Below are 25,216 nucleotides of genomic sequence, written 5' to 3' on the forward strand. Positions count from 1 at the left end.
GTTTATGGTTAAAGTTAGAATCGTACAGGGAGGTACACGAGCATGTTAGAGGTAAGATATAAAAACTGTTCTTGAACCTAGAAACTTCTGTACCGTCTGACCAAAGATAGTGGTGAGCAGAGGTTGTGATCAAGGTGATGGGGATCTTTCTGATGTTAGTTGCCTTCTTGAGGCAGCTCCTCACACAAATGTCTTCAGTGGATGGGAGGTCAGTACCTATGGTGAACTTGGCTATGTTTGCTACTTTCTGCAGCCTTTTGCAGTCCTGGGCTCCTGAGTTTCCAAACCAGGCTGTGATGCAACCAGTCAGTGCACTTTCCACAATAAACTTGTAGAAGTTTGACAGAGTATTCAATGATATGCCAAATCTCCTCAGAATTCTTAGAAAACAGAAGTGTTGGTGCGCCTTCTTCACAGTTGTCTCAATGTGTTGGGTCCAGACAAGGTTTTCCCATTTGTAGATTTCCAGGAACTTGAACAGTAAGGTAATAAAACACAAGCAAAAAAATATAAAGATCAACACAATCCAGTATAATTGTCAAGATCACATACCTGTAATTTAACATTTACGAGTTACTTCATTCAGAAAATGGAGACACAAAAGAGATGGCAGATGTTGCAATCTGGAGCAAGACACAATCCACTAGAGGAACTCAGTGAGTTAAGCAGTGTCCGTGGGAGAGAAAGAATCACTGAAGACATCAATGTGAGATGCTGCCTCAAGAAGGCAGCCAACATCATAAAGGATCCCCATCATTCTGGTCACAACCTCTTCTCACTGCTACCTTTGCGGCAAAAGTATAGAAGTCTGAAAACCAGCACCTCCGGGTTCAAGAACAGTATTTTTTTCCAAAGGTTATTAGGTTCTTGAACCTTCCCAAACTATCCTTATCATAAATGACTTAGGACCACAACGAGATGTCTACACTATTACACTATTTAATTGACTGATTTTCATTTTTGCACTAATCATAACTGTGAATATTTATTATCTATCTTTTATATTTATTGTTTCTTTCTGGACTAGAGTACTTTAATGCAGATTATTGTAGTTGTTTTGTTTCCAAACGTGTGGCTACTGCAAGTAAGAATGTCAATGCTTATGCATGCTGTACAAAGCATATGACATTATAAAGGTGATAAGGAGTTTGCCAATACTGCAAAACCTGGAGCAATACACCAAAGTACTGAAGGAACTCAGCAAGTTACACTCCTCCTTCAGCATAATTTGTGGTCCCCAACAATCCTTCCAAGTGAAGTAACACTTTATCTGTTAATCTGTAGGGGTCATCTACCGCATCCGGTGGTCCCAGTGCAGCCTCCACATCAGGGAGATTAGACACAGACTGGGGATCACTTCACTGAGCACCTTCACACAGTCCTCTGCAAAAGCAAGGACCTCCTAGTGGCCAACCACTTCAATTCCACACACCATTGCCACACTGACATGTATGTCCATGGCCTCATACTGCCAGGTTAAGGCCACTCATAAATAAGAGGAACAAACCCTTGTATTTCATCTTGGCAGTCTCCAACCAGATGGCATCAAATTCAATTTCCAAATTCCAGTAACCTCTTCCCTCATTTCCCCTCCCCCTTTTTTCTTCACTCCCCTCGCTTTTCCCCATCCTTCTGACTCCTTTCATCTTTTCCTTCTCTTTACCCGCTCCTCCTCCCCACTCTGCCCCAAGCACACCTTGTAATTAAACTGAAAATCTTCTGTAACATCACCGTGTTCTTTTGTATGAATACTTTGAAATCCCAGAGAGGAATATTGGCCCAGGTTCTGAGATCGATGAATCGAAACACACACCAACAGCAAGACATACAAAGAAAGGAAAGGACAAGCCTGATAAGACTGACAGAGGAAAAGATAAAAGCACATCACTCAAGACAGAGATTCCGGTACTTTTTCCTATTCTTCATCCTGTCAGTTTGTGGAATGGGCTCCAAGGATTCTTTGCCTCTCAGCTTTGTGATGTAGAGTAAATAAAAATATCCAGAAATTCGAGTCTACTCTGAACAACTCAGTCACAATAATTCAGCTGGTGCATGTTTCTATAATTCAAAAATACGTTGACTGTTCCTTCTTCCCTTGGACTGGGACATGGGTGGTGTAGCTTGGAGCAGAGATTTATTGACACCTTGCTGGAATGCACTGAAACCATTCGGCAGGTTCAGTGGGAGAGGTCTGTAAGGGACCAAGCTTGGGACTGGGTGATGCATTGGGAAAGGATTTGAACTTCACTGGCGCAGGGTAAGAAAAGGTATAGGAGGAGGGATAAGAGGCCAAACAATGTCATCAAAATGTGCCAAGAAATAAGCACCAAAGAAACCATCACACCTGTGAACAGGGATCATATGTTGGAAGGATCTTCAATTACGGTGATATGGATTGACTGAAAGAACAGAAACAGAGGCCCCACTGTTGTGTGAGTAACAGCACCTCCAAAATAGACCAAGGGTGATTAAAGAGCAAAGTTGGCAACACATTTCCATCATTTCAAAATCGTTCAAGCTTTGTTTCCCATTGAGGGAAGAGGTGTTTAATTCTATTGTAATCATTGGGATATGGTTAGTGTGAAAATATAATGAAAAAATAATTTCTAAATTAGATGTAGAAGAAATGTATAGACCAAATCTAATGAGAGAAGGAAGAGAATGGGGGTGAACAATTGTGGGTTTGGATTTAGACAAGGCAGGCTGTGACCATTCAGTGGAAGTGGTCTCTGTTGAGTTCAATTTGACATAGTTGTGGAAAACAGCAAATGGGTAAAGGTTCACAATTTGGGTGAGGCTAAATTTGCTAGACTGAAAAATTATTTGGCCAAAGTGAACAGCAAACTGGGTCATGTAAGTAGATCTGAAGACATTCCCACAAAAAAGAGTGGGATTGCCGAACATTGGTGTGGCCAGATGTGAAGAGAGTAGGAGAAAGAAAAATATGGAAACTGTCAGAGACCAAGAGCTTAATACATGTCTGAAAGATGTCAGAATGAAACTAAAATTAAGGTACAGGATATAGTTTCATACAGGAAACAACAGATGAATCAGGGACTGTCACTGTGGGCTTGTTCAGAGAAAGTTGATTTCTAAATAACGACCAAATTTTTGAATGATAAAGCTTACGAAGGTTTTGGCAAGGCTTTTGATAAGACAAGAAAGGCTGGTCAAAAATGGAGGAGTCCTTGGGATCCAAGAGAGAGTGGTAAATTGGGTCCAAAAACTATCTCAGTAACAGGAACAAGGAACAGTGCAAGGCAGATGTTGCTGGCACTGGAAGGATATTACCAGTGGAATTCCTCAGGGCTCTGACTCACTCCCTTATGAATTTAACATTTTAAAGGCACCTGACAATCTTGTGTTGGCTAATCAGTAAACTTTTTGGCACCTGATTTCCAACATTATCTCAGACCTTCCCTATTCCTGTCTTTTATCAAGTCCATTCTTCTCCTTGCCCTCCCCACCCCCACCCCCCCACACCAAGATCAGTCTCACCTGCCCCTGTCCAAGGACACCAAAATACACTTTTTGCTATTTGTTGAAATTCTAAAATTCTTCATCAGTCACGGAGAGCATGAAGTCATGAAAAAATTTACTTTCCATTCCCACTTGTTGCTCGAAGTAACTTGCTTTTCAAATATTAGAATTTTTATTAACTGGAATGGCCTTTTATATGATATGACAAAATAAATTCTGCAGAATTTGTTACCGAATGGCAAGTTATCTACAATTAAGCATCCTTGGAATTTGTTAAATCTTGTGTCAACTCTCTTGATTACTTGCAAATATTTATTAACGTGTGTACAATTTCAAAAGCGACTGAAGTTCATGTTATTTACTTTTGATGTTTTCAGGTACGGCAAATTGATTCAACAAAACCTCATTTCATATTGCACTATGTTGTTGACTGTGGTGAAGGTGATAGTGTCGACATCAAGAAAGACACCGAACATCAGGATGAAATCCATGCTATGAAGCGAGCCTGGGAGGCTGCAGACCCTGGAAGAACTTTCAAGGTAATTCACGATGAATCAGCTAGGGTTTTAAAAATAATTCATCATGAACCAGTTAATATTTCAGTAATGATGTGTGTGCCTCATTCAATTCATGAAAATACTCATTCCAAAAAAAAGAATGGATGAAAAGGTCAAATTTAAGGCAGAATACAATGTTAATGTGAGAACACAGAGCAATGTGAAAAAACTGAGAGATTTTGGTGTCTGTGTCCACAGGACACTCAAAGCTGCTGCACAGGTTGATAATGTAGTTAAGATGGCATGTGGTGTTTTGGCCTTCATTAGCTGTGGAAATGAGTTCAAGTCATGAGGTAATGTTGCAGCTTTATAAGACATTAGATAGATCCCACTTGGAATGTTGTGTTCAGTTCTGGTCACCTCACAACAGGAAGGATGTGTACATTATTAGAGAAGGCACAGAGGAGAATAACAAGGATTCTGCATAGATTGGAAAGCTTTCCTTATGAGATTAGGTTGAGTGGACTTGGTCTTTTCTCCTTGGAGCAATGGATGAGGGTGACCTGATAGAGGTGTATAAGATGATAGGAGGCATTGATTGTGTGGATAGCCAACTACCTTTTACTAGGGCTAAAATGGTTAACATGAGAAGGAATAAATTTAAGATGCCTAGAAGTAACAACAGGGAAATATAAGTTTTTCATATGGAATGTGCTACCGGCAATGGTGATGGAGTCAGGTTCAATAGTATTTTTTAAAAGACAATAAAATAGGTACATGGAAATGAGAAAGTTAGAGGATTACACAATAGGGAAATTCTAGGCAGTTGTTAGGCTAGGTTATTAGTTGGTACAACACTGTAGGCCAAAGGGCCTCTCCTGCACTGTAGACTTCTATGTTCTCAAGATTCAAGATTATTTGGGAGTCACGTGATGGAGTAGTGGCCGGTAGGGGAACTCCAGCCCTCTCCAGAAAAGTTAAAAAAAGATAGAGAAAAAACAAAGGCACAAACTTAAAAACCAAAACAAAGTGAAAGTAAAAGTGTGAAGACAATGGCAGCGAAGAAAGAAAAACCAAAAACAACGGGAAGAAAAGAAGAAGGAAAGACGTCGGAAGAAGAAGGTGAAGGCCTTACCTGTCCGAAGAAGCCCGCCGCGGAGAGAGAGGCCCGCTCCCACAGGTCAGTGGAGGTCCCGGGCTCGGGACTACAAAAATGGCTCGCAGAGCCGAGTAAAAGTGCGCAACCGCGCATGAAAAAAAACACACTGACGGGAGGGGGGAACAGCTGCAGAGTCGATCTCCACAGCTGAGAGAGACACCTGCAGCACAGCAGCAAGTGCAGAACACAGACAATAACGACAACAAGAAAGAAGAGGGTAAAAAGAAAACAAGGAAACCACAGATGGTCAATCCAGAGGAAGAAGAAGAAGAACAGAAAGAAATGGAAGAAGAAGAGAAAGGCAAGACAATGGATGTATCTTTTTTTAAAGAATATATGGAATCAGTGAAAGAATGGCAATTACAAGAATTTGATGAGATAAAAAGAAGAATTAAGAATGCAGAAGAAAGAATGAATAAAATGGAAGTGGCCATATCAGAATTGGCAAAAAGAGTGGAAAATATGGAAAAACGAGAAACATTTGTAGATATGGAAGTAAAAGACTTAAAAAAGAAATTGGAAGAATCTAATTAAAAAGCTAAAGAAGCACAGGAGCTGTTAGCTCAGAAGATAGATATGATAGAAAACTATAATAGAAGAAATAATATAAAGATAGTGGGCCTTAAGGAAGATGAAGAAGGCAAGAATATGAGAGAATTTATAAAAGATTGGATCCCCAGGTTCCTGAGAAGACCAGAATTACAGGAAGAAATGGAAATAGAGAGGGCACATAGAACTTTAGCCCCCAAACCACAACCGCAGCAAAAACCAAGATCCATTTTAGTAAAATTCTTAAGATATACAACAAGAGAAAATATATTGGAGAAAGCAATGAAGAAAGTAAGAGAGGACAAAAAGCCACTGGAATATAAAAGTCAAAAAAAATTTTTCTATCCAGACATAAGTTTTGAACTCCTGAAGAAGAGGAAGGAGTTCAATACAGCGAAAACGATCTTATGGAAAAAAGGATATAAATTTATGTTAAGGTACCCAGCGGTGCTTAAAATAATTAATCCAGGGCAACAAAACAGACTATTCTCGGATCCAGAGGAAGCAAGGAAATTTGCAGAACAACTACAAAACAAGCAGAGAGATGAAGACATGTAATAAGAGTAAAAATGACCACGATCTATATGTATGTGTGTAAAGGGGTATATGTGTGTATATATATATATATATATATATATATATAGTGTGTGCATACATGAATGTATCCATATTTAGAGGAAAATATATAGAGTATAGACAAGAATTAATAAGGGAGGGAAATGGAATAGAGGGAATAAGGAGGGAATTAAAAGAGTGACCTTTGTTACATATGAAAATTGAAATCTTTTCTGGGGGGGGCAAGGTGGGGAGGAGTTACGGTCACTGCAAAATCAGCTGACGTTTGTGAGTGAATTCGCAAATCCAAATGGAGAGGGGAGATGTGGTTGTCCGACAAGGGATAAAGGACAACTCAGGAGGGGGAGGGGAGATTGGGGTTAAAGAAGTTTTAAATAGGAGAATAGGGAAAATGTTTGATGTTTTAGAAATGTTGTCTTATAAAGTGTTCAAAACAAGAAAGCAGAAATGGATAAGAAGGAAAGGTAATGATGGAGAAACGGAAAGGGAAGATAAACAAAGTATAAAATGGCTACGCTGAACTATATGACTTTAAATATTAACGGAATACATAACCAAATTAAAAGGAAGAAACTGCTAAATTTACTGAAAAAAGAAAAAAATGATATAGCATTTGTGCAAGAAACACATTTAACTGAATTGGAGCACAAGAAATTAAAGAGAGATTGGGTAGGACACATAACAGCAGCGTCATATAATTCAAAAGCAAGAGGGGTAGCTATATTAATTAGTAAAAATGTGCCAATTAAAATAGAAGAGGAAATAATAGATCCAGCAGGGAGATATGTAATGATAAAATGTCAGATATATTCGGAGTTTTGGAATCTACTCAATGTATATTCACCTAACGAAGAAGATCAAAAGTTTATGCAAGATATTTTTTTGAAGATAGCAGATACGCAAGGGAACATATCAATAGGAGGGGATTTCAACCTGAATTTGGATTCAAATATGGACAAAACTGGGAAAAAAATTAACAGAAAGAACAAAGTAACCAAATTTATAATTAAATCGATGGAAGAAATGCAACTTTTGGATATATGGAGGAAACAACACCCAAAGGAAAAGGAATATTCATATTACTCGGCTAGACATAAAACATACTCAAGAATAGACCTATTTTTGTTATCAGCTCGTATGCAAGATAGAGTAAGAAAAACAGAATATAAAGCAAGAATATTATCGGACCATTCACCCTTAATATTGACAATAAAGTTAGAGGACATCCCTCCAAGAATGTATAGATGGAGATTAAACTCTATGTTACTCAAAAGGCAGGATTTTAGAGAATTCATTGAAAGACAAATAAAATGTATTTTGAAATAAACACGGAATCAGTGAAAGATAAGTTTATACTATGGGATGCAATGAAAGCGTTCATTAGAGGGCAAATAATAAGTTATGTAACCAAGATGAAGAAGGACTATAATCAGGAAACAGAGCAGTTGGAAAGGGAAATAGTAAATACAGAAAAAGAATTAGCAATGAAGGAAGATACAACTAAAAGAAGAGAATTGGCAGAAGATTCAAGATTATTTTTTAATTGCCATGTAATAAAACAGAAAATGTGATATTACACAAAATTTCCTTTAGTCTACCGTAAGGCAGTCAAAGATTTGCTATCAGCAGAAACTCCCCAGTGGCCTTTACAGCGAGATAAAAAGAAGGAAAAGCGAATCCCTCCAGTCACTGAGTGTGATAGTACAGGATACTATCACCAAATGTATATATTTACATATAGCTGTTGTGATTGGCTGAGAGACATAGCCACACCTACTGACAGATCATAAAGGGCTGCTCCTAACCAGACCCAGGTCATTCTGGACTGGTTGACCTCAATGTACTATACTCCAGTCTTTTGTTAATAAAAGCCTTGGTTTAAGTCAACAAGTCTTTGAGTTATTCGGCGCGCTACACTGAGTGTCCATGGATTCGCCTCCAGCGCTCCTACAGCCACACAGCCTTCAGTCTAAACTATCAGCAGCCTGACCTCCTGATGCATATCTCTGACATGATCAGCACCCTCTTGCTTTCAATACCCCTTCACCCAGTCTCCATCAGTCCGCAGCCTGGTGTGAGTCCCTTGACTGCAGTCACCCGCAGCCTGCGTGAGTTCCTCACTTCAAGTCACTGCCAGGGTGCTCTTCAGCCTCACAGCCCATCACTGGCTCACCAATGTGATCACTGTCCTGAGAATCTTCTTCTCTGTTTTTCCTTCTCAAACGGTGATGGTCTCCACATTTTCTGATGCATTGCCTCAGTCTTCTGCGTCCCCAGAATCTGCAATCCCTTGAGGCCGCTGCCAATCATAGGCGCCACCATCTTTGGCCTAGACCCCTGGGTCACGGGATTTTAAAATAAACCACATTGGGTGCCTTTAACAGGCTGTTTAAAGCCTGTACAGAACTGATGACTATCGGAGTGGGCAGTTGGACCCTGCATGGGAGTGCTGTGTCTTCATTCCCACTCTCCAAGGGTCCACAGCAGCACCGCCATTTTTTCTAGCACAAAATCAAAAATTTAAAAGACATAACATATTCTGACTCTAAATGAGGACAGAAGATATTGAAGAAAAATGTCCACATACTGGGGCAGCATCAAAGGCCATGGAATTGTGAAAATGAGGCAAATGGATCATTCTTAATTCTGAGGAACCTGTGAGAACACACAGGGAACAGTGTATAATTTTACATAGAATTGGTTTGGATTATTGCATGACATGCTCTAAAGATTGCTTTGGAATGTGTTCCAGATTAGCATATTTCAAAATGGACAGAAATATAAATGAATTAATTAATAGAACACAAATCCAGTCAAATATCAGGTATAAATGCAACAAAACAATTGAGAAATAGTGACCACTGAGAGACCATTTGACCTTGCTGCTCAATATATCCAGCTGACTCCACACCAGTCATACATTTAATATGGCATCTTTTGAGATAAAACTCAACAAGACTGAGCTGGTCTTTACCTTTCTTAAAGCAAGTGAGAATTCCACAAGGAAGTGAATGACTGTCTCATCCCCATCACATCTCCACTGAGGCAACCCATAGTACCACACATGATTTGACAGGATCTGTCAGGAAGGGCCCCTCATGCCACCAGCCAGGCATGATACTGGAATTTGATTTAAAACTCTGGTGATCAGGCATTCTGCCACATGGAACTCTCCAACAGGATCTATCATTGTCCACCAATGACTCTCACTACACCAGCTATTTCTCTGGGAAAGCTCCAAAACTACTTGCCTTTATCTATTTGTTTATTTCTCTCTTTCATCCTTTATGACAATCTGTGACTGAGATTTTGGTCACCTGCCATCACTCTTATTGCAAATTTTATTGGTAAATGGTCTCCTGAAGTATCTTTGCAACATTTTACTCTGTTGAAGATATTTATGGGCTCTTGCCATGCACCAATTGGCTTCTGTGTTTCCAGCTGTACTCATAAGAAGTGCTTATGAGAACTTCATTTCTTCACGTCACTAAATTAAATACAATAATCTAGCAAAATCAAATAAATTCTTTTGAAAGACAGAAGGGAATCAAATTGTTCTTTAGTTTCAGAAATTAAGTTCTGGCTATGACATTTTATGTTCTGTTAAGTGTTTCTTCCATTCTAGGTTACATCTAAGTTTAGGCTGAAGATAGAAATCAAAGATACGTCACTGAAAGATTACTTTGTTCTAAGCATGGGAGGAAGCTTTTGGAATAAAATCAAGATCACAGTATTGATTTTTAACCATGTGAAATCGGCTCTTATTGAACCATTGTGGATGTGTTGTATAACAGCTGTGAATTCGCGTGCCAGAAGTAATATGCCCACCACCCTCTTCCTCCTTCACCAAAGAAGTTGGTACCATGATTAGAGAAGGTTTCTGTCTCTCCAGATTCACATGTCAGATTCACATTGGAATTGTGAAAGACATTGTATTTCTGCATGGTGAAAAGGTGTGGATTTATCCTCCTCAAGAATTCGTTTGTTTTAATGGCGTGTTCACCATTCTGATTTCAGTGCTGCACTCATAATGTGAGGTATTGCAGAAAATGCTAATGTCAATATTTATCCTGTCTGTCAAGCAGGAACAAATTGGTAACTGTGGGGATTCAGATTTATGGTAAAAATTGACCAAGTGACTAATTCACCTCTTGCCAATCTAGAATTTTACAAGCAAAGGGAAGCCATTTACCTTGAAATGCTATTAAACTAGTCCTATTACTCTATCCTGAAAGCCATAACATTTCTCTCTTTAAGTTACAACTGAATGTACTTCCACAACCCTCTCATGCAGTACTTTCTTTAACTCTCTCATGCAGTACTTTCTTTAATCCTCTCATGCAGTACTTTCTTTAACCCTCTCATGCAGTACTTTCTTTAACCCTCTCATGCAGTACTTTCTTTAACCCTCTCATGCAGTACTTTCTTTAACCCTCTCATGCAGTACTTTCTTTAACCCTCTCATGCAGTACTTTCTTTAACTCTCTCGTGCAGTACTTTCTTTAACCCTCTCATGCAGTACTTTCTTTAACTCTCTCATGCAGTACTTTCTTTAATCCTCTCATGCAGTACTTTCTTTAACCCTCTCATGCAGTACTTTCTTTAACCCTCTCATGCAGTACTTTCTTTAACCCTCTCATGCAGTACTTTCTTTAACCCTCTCATGCAGTACTTTCTTTAACCCTCTCATGCAGTACTTTCTTTAACCCTCTCATGCAGTACTTTCTTTAACTCTCTCGTGCAGTACTTTCTTTAACCCTCTCATGCAGTACTTTCTTTAACTCTCTCATGCAGTACTTTCTTTAATCCTCTCATGCAGTACTTTCTTTAACCCTCTCATGCAGTACTTTCTTTAACCCTCTCATGCAGTACTTTCTTTAACCCTCTCATGCAGTACTTTCTTTAACCCTCTCATGCAGTACTTTCTTTAACCCTCTCATGCAGTACTTTCTTTAACTCTCTCGTGCAGTACTTTCTTTAACCCTCTCATGCAGTACTTTGCAAGTGATAACAATTCAGTGTACAGATCAATGTTCTTACCTTCTCTCAGCTCTTTGTCATTATCTTAACTCTCTGTGCTCTGGATACCAACTGCTGTCCCATAATAAAGACCTCTTGATTTACCTTATGTAGTCCACACTTATCTTCGCAAGCATTGGGCATTCCAAACATCTCAGCATTTTGTTGATACTTTTCAGAAATGAAGTTACAGGAATGCAATTTGGCAAAAGCTTCATTGAAATGATTTTGTGACCATTATCACCCAGGCCTTACAACTTCGTCTGCATGTACTGAATGACAAAGGCATGAATATAACTCTTCAGTCCATCGGTGAGAAGCAAGATGAAACTGTCAATGGAAACAGCTCTGATATCAACAGCCAAGCTTCAGAATTAAATGATACATCACCCACAGGTATATCACTTGAGATTAGGAATGGCAGCAACTCGTTTTCCAGCTCAAACGAGCCTTTGCTGATATGTACAGGGGTATCTCAATATATAAGAACATTAGAAATAGGAGCAGGAGTAGGTCATCTGGCCCATCGTGCCTGCTCCTCCATTCAATGAGATCATGGCTGATCTGATTATAGGCTCATCTCCACCTACCTGCCTTTTCCCCATATCCCTTAATTCCCCTACTTTGTAAAAATCTATCCAACCTTGTCTTAAATAGATTCACTGAAGTAGCTTCCACTGCTTCAATGGGCAGCGAATTCCTCTGAGAAAAGCAATTTCACCTCATCTCCATCCAAAACCTACTACCCTGGTTTATGAGGCTATGTTCCCAAGTTCTAGTCTCCCCATCAATGGGAACCACTTACCTACCTTTATTTTATCTATGCCTTTCATAATTTTATACATTTCAATAAGATCCCTTCTCATTCCTCTAAATTCAAGTGAGTACAGCCCCATATGTCTCAAACTCTCCTCATAGGCTAACCCCTTCATCTCTGGAATCAACTTGATGAACCTCCTCTGGACTGCCTCCAAAGCCACAATAGCCTTTCTCAAGTAAGAAGACCAGAATTGTACTCAGTACTCCAGATGTGGCCTTACAGTTACATTGTAGAGTTGCACCACAATTTCCCTGCTCCTAAATTCAATCCCTCCAGCAATGAAGCCAACATTCCATTTTCCTTCTGACACATTTTTTCTATTTCCATCTGTAACGTACTCCATTTCCAGGCTGCTGTCAAAATAAATATAGGGGATTTTAGCATGAAAAGGGATTGGGGAAAGTCAGGGAGGTACTGGATCTCAGGAAAGAGAGTTTGTAGAATGCCTATGGGATGGCTTTTTGGAACAGCTTGTTGATAAGCCTACCAGGGGATTGGCGGTTATAGATTGGGTGATGTATAATGAACCTGAGCTGAATAGGGAATTAAAAGAAATGGAACCCTTTGGAAGTAGTGATCATAATATGATAGTGTTCAAATTTGAAAAGGAAAAGCTGATATCAGGTGTATCAATATTTCAGTGAAACAAAGGAAATTACAGTGGTATGAGAGAGGAACTGGCTCAAGTTGGCTGGAAAAGTAAGCAAAATGGAGGGACAGCAGAGCAGAATTGGTTGATAATTGTGTAAGAAATAAAGAATAAATATATTCCAAGAAAAAAGAAAATTATGAATGGAAAAATGGCACCAATGTGACGAACAAGAGAGGTTAAGGATAAAATAAAAGCAAAAGGGCATACAAGGAAGCAAAAATTGATGGAAAAACAGAGGACTGAGAAACTTTTAAAAACTTACAGAAAGAGACAAGGAAAGTCATTAGGAATGAAAAGATTAATTATGAGAGGAAATCGGCAAATAACATACAAAAGGATACTAAGAGTTTTTTGAAAATATTTGAAGAGTAAAAGAGAGGCATGGGTAGCGATAGGACTGATTGAAAATTATGCTGGAGAAATTATAATGGGTAACAAAGAGAATTAAATAAGTATTTTGTGAATAAATAAGTATTTATGAAAGTATTTTGTGTCAGTCTTCACTGAGGAAAACAACAGCAATATACCTGACAGTCAGAGGCCTCAGGAAATAGAATTAAGTACAGTCAAGATTATAAGCTAAAAATAGATAAGTCTCCCGGACTGGATGAGGTCCGCCCATGGGTTCTGAAGGAGGAGGCTTTGGAGATTGAGGAGGCATTGGAAATTATTTTCAAGAAATCAATAGGCTCTGCCATGGTTCCGGAGGATTGGAAGGTCACAAATGTTCCGCTGTTTAAGAAAGGAGGAAGGTAGAAAAAAGGAAATTATAGGCCTATTAGTCTGATGTCAGTAGTTGAAAAGTTATAGGAGTCAATCCTCAAGGTCAAGGTTATGAAATATCTCACCATGAATGACATGATAGGTTCAAGCCAGCATGATTTCATGAAGGTATGATCCTGCTTGACCAACCTAATAGTATTTTTTGAGGAAATCTCAAGGAAGATGGACAAGGGAGAGGCTGTGGATGTCTTCGATAAGGTGTTGCATAAGAGGCTGCTTTAATAAAAATGAGAGCTCATGGAATTACAGGAAAGATATTAGATTGGCAGATAGGCAGAAATCAAAGGGTGGGAGTAAAAGGATCCTGTTCTGGTTGGTTGCCGGTTACGAGTGGTGTTCTGCAGGGATTGGTGTTGGGGCCGCTTCTTTTTACAATGTATATTGATGATTTAGATTATGATTGAATGGTTTTGTGGCAAATTTTGCAGATGACACCAAGGTAGGTGGTAGAGAAGGAAGTGTTGAAGAAACTGAAAGGTTGCAGAGAGACTTGGACAGCTTAGGAGAGTGGGAAAAGAAATTGCAGATAAGATACAATGTTGAGAAATGTATGATTGTGCATTTTGGAAGAGGAAATAAACAGGCAGATTATTATTTGGATGGGTGCAAAGGGACTTGGGGCTCCTTGTGCAGGATAACCTAAAGGTAACTACCAGGTTGGATTGGCAGTAAAGAAAACAAATGCTATGTTGGCATTCATTTCAAGAGGAATAGAGTATCAGAGTAAAGAGGTGTTGTTGAGGCTCTATGGGGCACTGGTGAGACCTCATTTGGAGTATTGTGTGCACTTTTGAGCCCCTTATCTTAGAAGGGTGATAATGATGTTGGAGAGAATACAGAGAACATTTACCAGGATGATTCTTGGAATGCAAAGGCTAATATATGAGAAATATTTATCAGCTCTTGGACTGTATTTGTTGGAGTATAAAAGAATGAGAGGGGATCTCATAGAAACATTTTGAATGCTGAAAGGATTGGACAGAGTAGATGTGAATAAGATGTTTCCTTTGGTGGGTAAAATTAAAACAGAGATGAGAAATTTCTTTAGCCAGAGGGTCGTGGATTTGTGGAATTCATTGCCACAGACAGCTGTGGATGCCCGACCACTGGGGAGGTTTAAGGAAGAGATTGATAGGTATCTAATTAGTCGGGGTATCAAGGGATATGGGGAAAAGGCCAGAATTTGGAACTAGATGTGAGAATGGTTTAGCCCAGGGTTGAGTTGTGGAGCAGGCTCGATAAGCCAAATGGCCTACTTCTATTCCTTTATCTTGTGATCTTTTGATGTTTCCTGTTATACCATGGGCTCGTATCTTGCTAATGTGTGGCATCTTGTCAAATGTCATCTGAAGATCCAAATGCATAACATCCACTGTATTTCCCTTATCCAGCCAGCTCGTCACTTCTTCAAAGACTTCCAATAGGTTTGTCAAGCAAGATTTTCCCTCAAAGAAACCTTGCTGGCTTTGGCTTATCTTGTTTTGTGCCTCCAACTACTCTGTAATCTCATCCTTTACAATTGATTCAAACATCTTCCCAACTTCTGATGTCAGGCTAACTAATCTATAATTTCCTTTCTGCTGCCTCCCACCCTTCTTGAATAGTAGGGTGACATTTGAAATTTTCCAGTACTCCAGGACCATACCAGAATCTATTGATTCCTTAAAAACCATTACTAATGCCTTCACAATCTCTACCGCTACTTCTTTCAGAACCTGAGGGTACGATCCATCTGGTCCAGGAGACTTAAACAATTCAAAGGACTAGTTTCAAGGGATTGGTAAAATACAGGCAAAAGGACCGAGCTTAGGAAGACAACTTGGTCAGCATTAACCAGTTGAACTAAAAAGCCTGCTTCTGTGCTGTAAATGTTGGATGTTCGGTCTGGAATGATTATATTTTCTCAAATGGTTCAGACCCATTAATATCATCAACTTTTCCCCAAACTTTATTATCTTATTGACTTATATTATTCTTGTCTCAAAGATCAGACTCATTGTATTCTACGTGATGCATATGTTACTTGGTGAAATGTACGGAAAGAAAACATCCATTTTTAATATGATGCAGATTTACTCTAATTATAAATCACAAATATTGATTGTGATGTAAATTTCCAAATATTCAACAGAGGAACTGGATAATCTATTGCATTTAAATCTTTTGATGAATGACACAGACTCAAAATATTCTTTTTATTCTGATCACAACTGTTGAATATATAAATTAATATAGAATAAAGGAAAATATAAACAAATACCTGAACTGCATATAAAGATAGAAATCAAAAAGTTGTATATGGTGGGAATAATGTTCTGAGTTGTATCTGTTTCAATGCAAGAAATATTGTAGAAAAAGCGAACAAGCTTAGAGTATGAATCAGCATGTGGAATTTGACATTGTGGCCATTTGTGAGACTATGTTGCGGAAGGGACAACAATATTCTGGAGTTCTGCTGAATTAGAGGGAGGTATGAAAGAGGAAGGGGTGGCATTGCTAGTCAGGAAAAATGTCACAGCAGTGCTCAGACAGGATAGACTTGAGGGATCATCTACTGAGGCCATATTGGTGGAATTGAGGAATGAGAAATGTATGATCAATTAATGGGATTGTATTATAGACCGCCCATGGTCAATAGGAATTGAAGGAGCAAATCTGCAGCAAGATAGCAGACATAAAGTTCTGATAAAGACTCGAGCTCTTATACTGTTTAGGGCTGGATGGCTTAGAGTTTATTATCATCCAATTGATCAAATACAACCCAATGAAACAGCATTCTCCAGTCAATGGTGCAAAAACATGCAGACATAAAACATACAAACAATACAAATGCAGTATTTATAGACATACTGTATATATTTTAAAAATCACTCCTGTTAAATAAATGGTAAAGTCTCAGAAGCTTTATCTGAGCAGTTCATTCATCCTTCATTCATCTCACTGCCCCTGGGAAGAAGTTGTTTCTCACTCTGGTAGTTCTGCCTCTGATACACCTGTATTTCTTTCCTGATGGGAGTAGCTTGAAAATGCTGTGTGTGGGTCGATAGAAGTACTCAACAATTTTGCGAGCCCTCTTCAAACCATCCCAGGAGATCATGTCGATGGTGGGGAGGGAGACCCCAGTGATCTTCTCTACTGCTCATGTTACTGTGGATTGACCTCCTATCCAAAGTTCGACAGCAACTGTACCACACTAAGGCCAGGACCATTCCAGGCCAGGCCAGGACCATTCTCAGTAGAACTCTTGTAGAAAGTTGACAGGATGTGGTCAGTAACCTTGCATGCCTCAGTCTTCTCAGGAAGTGCAGTCATGAAATGTGTTCAGGAAATTTTCCAAAATCAATATATAGAGGTCCCAACAAGAGAGAGTTCAATCTTGATCTCCCAATAGGGAACAAGACAGGACAGGTGACAAAAGTAAGCATAGGGAAACACTTTATGTCCAATGATTATAATGCCATCAATTTCAAGATAATTGTGGATAAAAATAGGTCAGGTCTTTGGGTGAAATACAAAACTAAAGAAAGGCCAATTTTGAAGATATAAGTAAGGATCTAGAAAGCATGCATTGGGACAGGTTGTGCTTGAAAAATGGGTGGCCTTCAAAGGTGAAATTTTGAGTGTCCAAAGTTTGTATGACCTGTCAGGATTAAAGGCACAGTTAACAGGCAAAGGTTTTCTAGGGATATTGAGGATCTGGTTAAGAAGAAGAAAGAGGTGTTTCCAGGAACAGGCAACAAGGAAGGAATGAGGTACTTGAGGAGTATTAAAAATTCTAATGAAATCAGGAGGACTAAAAGAAGACTTGAGGTTGTTTTGGGAGACAAGGTGAAGAAAAATTGTCAGATATATTCAGAGCAGAAGTATAGCAAGGGATAAAATTGGTCCTCTTGAAGATCAGAGTGGTCATATATGAAGGCAAAAGAGATTGGGGAAATCTTAAATGTATTTTTTTTGGATCTGTATTTACTCAGGAAATGGGCACAATGTCAAAAAGAGTGAGGTAAGCAAGGTTCAAGTTTCATTTTAGTCACACAATAAAACATTAAAATGTAACATACATGATATACTTTAATTTTTTAAGGCAAACAAAGAGTAACTATGAGTATTGCCCAGCATCCCTAACAATAGGAGAAAGAAAAGCAAGAGAGTCTCTTCAGAAACAGTGTGTCTATGGATCTGCCTCCAGCACTCCCACAGTATCTGCAGCTGCACAGACTCCTGTTCGATTCAACAGCAACCTGAGATCGAGATCAAAATTTCCACATGACACGACATGGATCCGATGAAAGAAGAGTTGAAGCTTGCTGTCTTGGGGCAATTAAGGGTAGATTTATGCCCAGAAAATGAAAAGATATTCCCTCGGACCTTGAGGGAAGCTAGTGTAGAAATTATAGTGACTATGGCAGATATATTTTAAAATGTCCTTAGCCGTGACTGTGGCTCTAAGAATAATCTGGCCGATGAGCCTGAATAGGTCGTGAGTAAATTATTGGAAGGTGTTCTAAATACATGTATTTAGATAGCCACTGACTGATTAGGGATAGTCAAACGTGGCCTTGTTCATTTTTAGAGGAGGTTACCAGGTAGGTTGATGAAGGAAAAGCTGAGAATGTTGTCTACATGGACTTTTGAAAGTCCATCAGCAAGGTTCTGCAGGGAAGGTTGACTGAGATAAATGAAGTGGGTCATGGCACAGATAACGTGCTCATGTTTTGTGATTTTTTCATTTTACTTTGTTATTTTGGGTTTATATTTAGTTCCTTTAAGGGACTGTGACTCTATATATGTTTGTTTAATTTAACTAATCTTTTTCTTGTGGTATTAGGGTATGGGAGGGAAGGGAGAGGAGTTCACGGGGGGTAAAAAAGGACTCTGAATGTAATATATCATTGTTGCAAAAGGTTGTATTCTGGAATTGTGCAAGCCTTGGAAAATCTAAAATAAAATATTCAAAAAAGAAGGTTCAGTCGCTCAGTATTCAGGATGAGGTAGCAAATTAGATTGGACATTGGCTTTATGGGAGAAACTCGAGAGTAGTTGTAGATGATTGCCTCTAACTGGAAGCATGTGACGAGTGGTGTGCCTCAGTGATCAGTGCTGAGTCCATTGTTGTTTGTTGTCTATATCAACCAGCTGGATGCTAATGTGGTAAAGTGGATCAGCGTGTTTGCAGATCACGCTATGATTGGCGGAGTAGTGGATAGCGAGGAAGGCTTTCAAAGCTTGCAGAGGGATCTGGACCAGCTGGAAAAAATGGGCTGAAAAATGGCAGATGGAATTTAATGCAGAAAAATGTCAGGTGTTGCATTTTAGGAGATCTTCCCCTGGTAGAACATATACAGTAAATGGTAGAACACTGAGGAATGCAGTAGATCAGAGAGATCTGGGAATGCAGATAAATGGTCCCCTGAAAATGATATGTAGGATTGTAAAGAAAGTTTATAGAACATTGGCCTTCATCAATCAAAGTATTGAGTGTATGAATTGGGATATAATGGTGAAGTTGCACAAGACACTGGTGATGCCAAATTTGGAGTATTGTGTGTAGTTTGGTCTCCTCGCTACAGGAAAGATATCCATTAGAATAAAAGAATGCATAGAAGATTTACAAGGATTTTACTGGGGCTTGAGGAGCTGAGTTACAGGGCAAGGTTAAACAGGTTAGGATTTTATTTCCTGGAGCATCATACAATGAGGAATATTTGATAGAGATGTACAAAATTATGATGGTTATATATAGAGAAAATAAAAGCAGGCTTTTTCCACTGAGGTTGAGACAAGAACTGGAGGACATCTGTAAAGGATGGAAGAGGAAACGTTTAAAGGGAACATTTGGGCAAACTTCACTGAGAAAGTGGTGAGAGTGTGGAGTGAGCTGCCAACTGAAGAGGTGAATGTGGGCTCCATTTTTAACATACATTTCATAAAAATGTGAAAAGGTACTGTACATGGATAGGAGGTATTTGGAGGGCTATGATCTCATTGCAGGTTAATGGGAGGAGGCAGAATAATGGTTTAGCACAAACTAGATGGGCTGAAGGGCCTGTTTGCATGTTATAGTGTTCTGTATTTTGTGCAAAAAGGCCTTTATTTTTAAACTCGATCATTTGTAAACTTGTCATAACATTTGACATCTGTACATCTTGTAGTTATTTTCCAGGATGTTCAAGATACTCAATCAACAGCTGTTGACAGAAATTCACAAGTTTCTGATTATACTATTAAACCAATGAAATGGATCAAATATGTCAGGTATTGTTAATTCATATTGAGTTGAGTGACCAGTTATCTAAAGATGATTCTTTGTCTCAACTATTCCATTCATTTTTCTAACATCATGCTTTTATTAAATGCATATAATAGCAATGGACTAGGTGAGTGCGGCCAAATTTTACAATCCTCATAATCCAAAAAATTTCCTTGTATCTTCCCTCTAAATATCAGAGTCTAAAATTTTTGACAGTTCATGCAAGGGAGAAACAAACATCCCTCCTCTTGGCCCATCATAAATCTAGGGAGCGTGCTGAAATGACACTAAGTGTCTCGATCTACACCTAAGCCTTTTCTAGTTAAACTGACAAAAGAACCTGAGGTTTTTTCATGTCTAAAATCAAGCAGAGTTTCAGTAACAGCATGTTGCAGGGATCCCCTTTTGAAGAGTGAAGTGTGCAATGCAAATACTTGTATGTGGGTATTTTAGAGCCTCTTCCTGGATAGTTAAGGCATTTGTTGTAGCAGGCCTCCTGCACAACTGAAAACGCAATGCACATTCTTCTCATTAAAAAAATGGGCTGTCCTGGTACCAAAGTAAGATCCAGGGGTTTGGAGGGGTGTGCTTGATTTAGTAAATTAATGAAATGTGTGCACTAGAAACACATCAGAGTCTGCAGATGCTGGAATCTAAAGCTAAACACAATCTGCTGGAGGTACTCAGTGGGTAGAGCAGCATCAGTGAGAGATAAAGAATAGTTGATGTTTTGAGCTGAAACCTTTTATTGACATTGGTTAAATGTTCTAGAATAGCCAGTGTAAAGAAGAGGGGTGGGACAGAGGCCACATGTAGGATTGGTGAAACACAACGGACAGAGGCAGTTGATTGGCAGATGCCAGACAAAAAGGGAGTCAAGAAAAATCAAGGGGAACAGATGCAGGAAGATAAGACTCGCAGGATGGAGTGGTGATCAGAAGACTAAGACTGTCAGTTTTGGAATCTGATAAGTATACAATGTGTGTGGCCAATCATCTCTAGATGATCCATGGTCTCATCTTATTCAAAGCCCAATTCAATTGGAGCATAACTATGTAAAAAATACAGGTTGGGGAATCATCCAGAAAAAATTGGGTAAGGAGGGTATCTGCAGAAAGAGTGGGTAGCAGCAATTGGGTAAGTATGTAGGGATTTGAAAGTTGGAGATTGGAGGCAGCTTCAAGGAATGAACTGTTTGGGAGGCTGGACCAATCAGAGGGAGAGGACAGTTCATGGAGTTGAAGACCCAGGGTTGCAGTCAGCTCCTGGCCTTGTGCAATATGGAGGAGATTGATGGGTAAAATGCTGGACCAATCAGGAGGAAATAACAGTTCATAGATGAGTTGTAGACTCAGGGCTGAGGGTTGGGGCCTGAGTCTTGGGTTCCAAAGCATCAAAGAGTCAGATAGTCATGTCCTGGCCTTGTCCAATAAGCAGGAGACTGATGGGTGAGATCCAGGGGTGGTGAAGAATTCTTTGGGATCAAGGTACTCTCATTATCTTATCTGATTTTAAATCCAGTGTTATGGCAATAAAACTTTAATATCTTGGGAATGTTGAACAATGGTTGGCCCCAGGACAACTTTGTGACCAACTTTGTTGCCAACTAATTTTTATCCAAAAGGAGCTTTGCAAGGGTACAGTGAGGAGTGGAACTTATGCAGACAATGCTTTAGATAATGATGATGAAACTCTATGCGGAAGTGCCCAGTCACTTTTGGAGGGACCTGAAACAATCCCAGAAGTGGCCTTTCTTGCATTTCACTCGAGGTAATCAATGTTAATAAATTCAGATAGTGCAGAAAGCCTTGTTCCCTGCCCTTCAAGTGTTGATCACCAAATGCCCATTTACACTAACCTCATTTTTATTCTTTCTTCATTCCCATCAGTGTTCCTCTCAATCTCAATTCAAACATTCACCTCCACACAAGAAGTAGCTTGCAGCTGTCAGTTAACCTGCCACATGTATGGCATGTGGTCACAAGAAGAAAATGTAAAATCTACATTATCGGCACAAAGATTTGGATTGAATCTAGGTCACTGGTCTGTGAGAGGCAGCAATATTGCTGACTGCTGCCTGTTTCCATTGTACAACATTGGCAGGGAGGAGGAGGTCATGCAAATGAATGGAATTAATTGGATGTCTCTTTCAGAGAGCCAGCACAGCAAGGTGGACTAATTAACACCTCTTGTGCAGTGCAATTCGAAGGTTCTCATTGAAGAAAATTCTAAAATCAGATCAATGTGTCCAAGCAGAGTCTTTTTCCATTTGTCAGAAATACAGTACAACTCCGACTATCTGAAAAGATCAGGACTGGGCCTTCGTTGGTTTATTCGGAGAACTGGACATTTTTTTAAAAACAGCCCAGTAGCAATAGCAAATCACTTGTAACGGTATTTAAAATACAACAAACAAGTGAAGTCTTTTTAAGCATTAAAATAATGTTTAATTCTCACCAAAAAAATGCTGGCTGCCACCCATCACCGACACCTCCCCACCGAGGCCCCGCTCCTGCCCAGAAACCCAAGGGTTCCACTCCTTCCTGATAGCCTGAGGTCCCCACTGCAGTTGGCAGCCCAACGACCCCGCTGCCGCCGGTAGCCTGACATCCTCAGTTAGTTCAGCTCCAAAAAAATTTCGGATGAGGATTTCAGATATGGTAATACTCCTGAGTGGGGCTGATGTGAATGGGTTACATATCAACAGGGCAACTCTTCCTGAACCAGTTCTGGAGGGTGAAAAAATTATTGAAGAACAAGAGAAGATTAAAACTGAAGAAATTCACAATTTTCGCCAAAGGAGGGAGATAGTCTTTGAGCACAGAGATCATGAAAGACAGACACGTCGTCAGCTGAAGGCACAACAACTGAGAATGTTTGAGGATTTGCAGGTAAAGCCATTTGTTCTAAAAATATTCTTTCAGTGCTCTCTGCAAATGCAAAATTCCTGCCTTGTTACCGCATATTCTCCAAAGGAATTTCAGTCTCTTTCAGTTTAGCACAAAAGCTCAGTTGAAATTCCCATGCAGTACCAAGTTTAAAAGATATTGTTCTTCAGGGTGTGAGGTCCAACTGGATTGATGAACTTTCACAAAGTGATGAGCAGACTATCTAGTAACTGGCAAGATTAATGTTGATTGGCAACCATTCACAGAAATTCACCCTATCAGAATTCACCAATCACCACCCAAAAATTTGAGATATGGAATAAACTTTGCACTCACTGTGTTTAGATAAATAAATACAAAAATTATTTTCCACTCATACCTATTGGCACTAACACAATTGGCATGGTTTCATATTGTGGAAATTCACAATATGGACTGTTTTCAAGGAACACAATTTACTGCAAAGTGGGGGTTGCTTGTTTATCTGCTTTGTGGTTATACCCCTAAAAGCCTCTGATCTTCACTTTTACCAAGGCTTCTTTGAGTATATTCAATCAAAAGATGCCATGAATGTCTGGAGGAAATTTGGCTATTGAGAACTTTGGTTCTGCTTTCCACCCACATAGCAGATTATTGAGCTGAGAGATACTGGTTGCCTTCAAGCTCTAGTAGTTATAGTTAAGCACGTGTTACTTGATAATGACCACAACATCTTCCACTGCTTTGCTCTTTATTGAGATTTGAATAAAAGGGTAATGAGCTGGAATTTATTTGTTCTGCTTATTTACAAGCATTATTCCCACTTTGGCTAGTGGATGCCACATTTACACTTGTATAGGAAGAGCTTGTCCAAAGTTGTGGAATAAAAGTGGACCCTCTGGGATTTTCATCAATGCATCCGTCATGCTACAACTTGTTCAGTTTTGCTCTGTTTGTCTGCCTCCACGGTATCACGACACCTTTTAAATCCTTACTGTTTGAGTAGTACATAGCCTTCTTATTCTTCCTATTGAAACCAAGCAACTCACTTTGATTTGCAGTGAAATTTATTTCCAAGGTATATGGCCATTATTCAAGTTTATTGCTGTCTTTGGGTATTTTGTCCTTCCAGTGGCTATAGAAGTGCTTTGTTTACATTGCAGGCAGCTTTGGATGAAGCTCGACAAGACGTCTTTAAACTGAGAGAGTCATACAGGAACAAACTTATTGAGGAGGAAATGAAGAAGCAAAGAGAAATTGCAGAAATGGAAGCTCTCCAAGCAGAGCAAGAAAGAAAGAGCAAAAGCGGTACCTCTAAAAAGACCAAGAGTTTGGGAAGGAAAAAGTAAACAGCAAAACAGACAGGTATCTCCAAATATACATCATCAGATCCTCCAATGCAGACCTTGCCACATTTTTAAAAATTAATGACAACATACACGCTTTTTTTCATGCAAACTCTCCATTTGTTTCTTTGCCATTGATCACAATGCATTCCTCCTTGAAATGTCAATCGGGAAATAATAAAAGCACACAGGTCGGGCAGCATCTGGGAAGGGTCAATGATAATATGGCTGTGTTTGCCTTGTAGGAGACCAGGACTTCAATCACTTTTGCTGCATTGTGGAGTGATCACACTTCACAAATATTGCATTGCTGCAGAAATGCTTTGGATGCCTCTTTGCTTTTGCATATTAATGGATGATCTGCTATTGACATTTTCTTTTGCACTCTTCTGTTCCATGTGTCTGGTTACTTTTTCAGGTATTTCATGGCTGTTTTTTCAGTTCTGAAACATAGTTATTAAAGTTTATTTTCTTGTACATATATTCATTGAGTTTATTGTTTACATTTATTGAAATAGATTTATTTGTAGAAATCTAAACAGGCACGTGGTGATTTAAAAAAAGGAGACAGCTTGTGTGCAACATAAACCCACCAGAAATTGAGCAGTTGCCGAAGTGTTAGGGAGTCCTTGACAAAGAGAAATCCTCTCACTCACGATGACCCTGTTCTTTCAAATGTACTTCAGAAGTTCTGGGCAAATCTCTATCAACTGCATTTTCTTCAGCTGCCATCATTTCCTTAGTCACAGACCAAGTTACCACACATGCAGGATATATCTCACCATCCTCTCTAACCACATCCTTACTAACTGTCCCAACTTTATCCTCTGCCAAATCATTCCCCAGCAAAAACGAAGACACCCTGCATGGGTAACTTTGGAATTACTCCTACTACAACAGGTTCTTTGACTAATTCTGAATTTAGCACAACCTTGTGAAGCGATATTGATTCTACCTCACCTCCAGCACCTTTAATCAAAGTTGTCTCCCTTGGGTCAGTTCTTTGATCCACAGTTAAAACAAAAATGACTGAGCAGCCCCAGTATTTCTAAGAATTTTAACTGGAACCTGTGGTTCTCCCTCCTTTATTGAAACAAAGCCCTCTGACACAAAAGGCTTGAAAACATCCATGACCTCTTTACCAGATTTGGCACATCTGCTCTCCTTAAATTCCACTGTTTGAATACATGCTTCTGGTAAAACCTCTTTTTCTCCTTT

At 39.3% G+C, this 25,216-nt stretch overlaps 1 protein-coding gene across 6 annotated transcripts in view; it reads left to right on the top strand.

The window, feature by feature from the left end:
• adgb (androglobin) overlaps positions 1-24,467 on the top strand; it is a 308,223-nt gene extending 283,756 nt beyond the window's left edge. For 3 of the 6 annotated variants that reach the window (XM_069932242.1, XM_069932241.1, XM_069932243.1), the window contains 6 exons: positions 1,766-1,905; positions 3,858-4,019; positions 11,529-11,676; positions 19,688-19,790; positions 22,493-22,676; positions 23,816-24,467. In XM_069932242.1, the coding sequence (XP_069788343.1) occupies positions 1,766-1,905; positions 3,858-4,019; positions 11,529-11,676; positions 19,688-19,790; positions 22,493-22,676; positions 23,816-24,001 (923 nt within the window). In that variant the 3' untranslated portion in view covers positions 24,002-24,467. Of the gene's footprint in view, positions 1-1,765; positions 1,906-3,857; positions 4,020-11,528; positions 11,677-19,687; positions 19,791-22,492; positions 22,677-23,815 lie in introns of those variants that run through there. The other 3 variants (XM_069932240.1, XM_069932244.1, XM_069932245.1) reach the window with 3 other exon arrangements.
• Positions 24,468-25,216: the final 749 nt, after the last annotated feature.

Source organism: Narcine bancroftii, chromosome 4 (assembly GCF_036971445.1).
Source record: "Narcine bancroftii isolate sNarBan1 chromosome 4, sNarBan1.hap1, whole genome shotgun sequence".
Taxonomy (NCBI): domain Eukaryota; kingdom Metazoa; phylum Chordata; class Chondrichthyes; order Torpediniformes; family Narcinidae; genus Narcine; species Narcine bancroftii.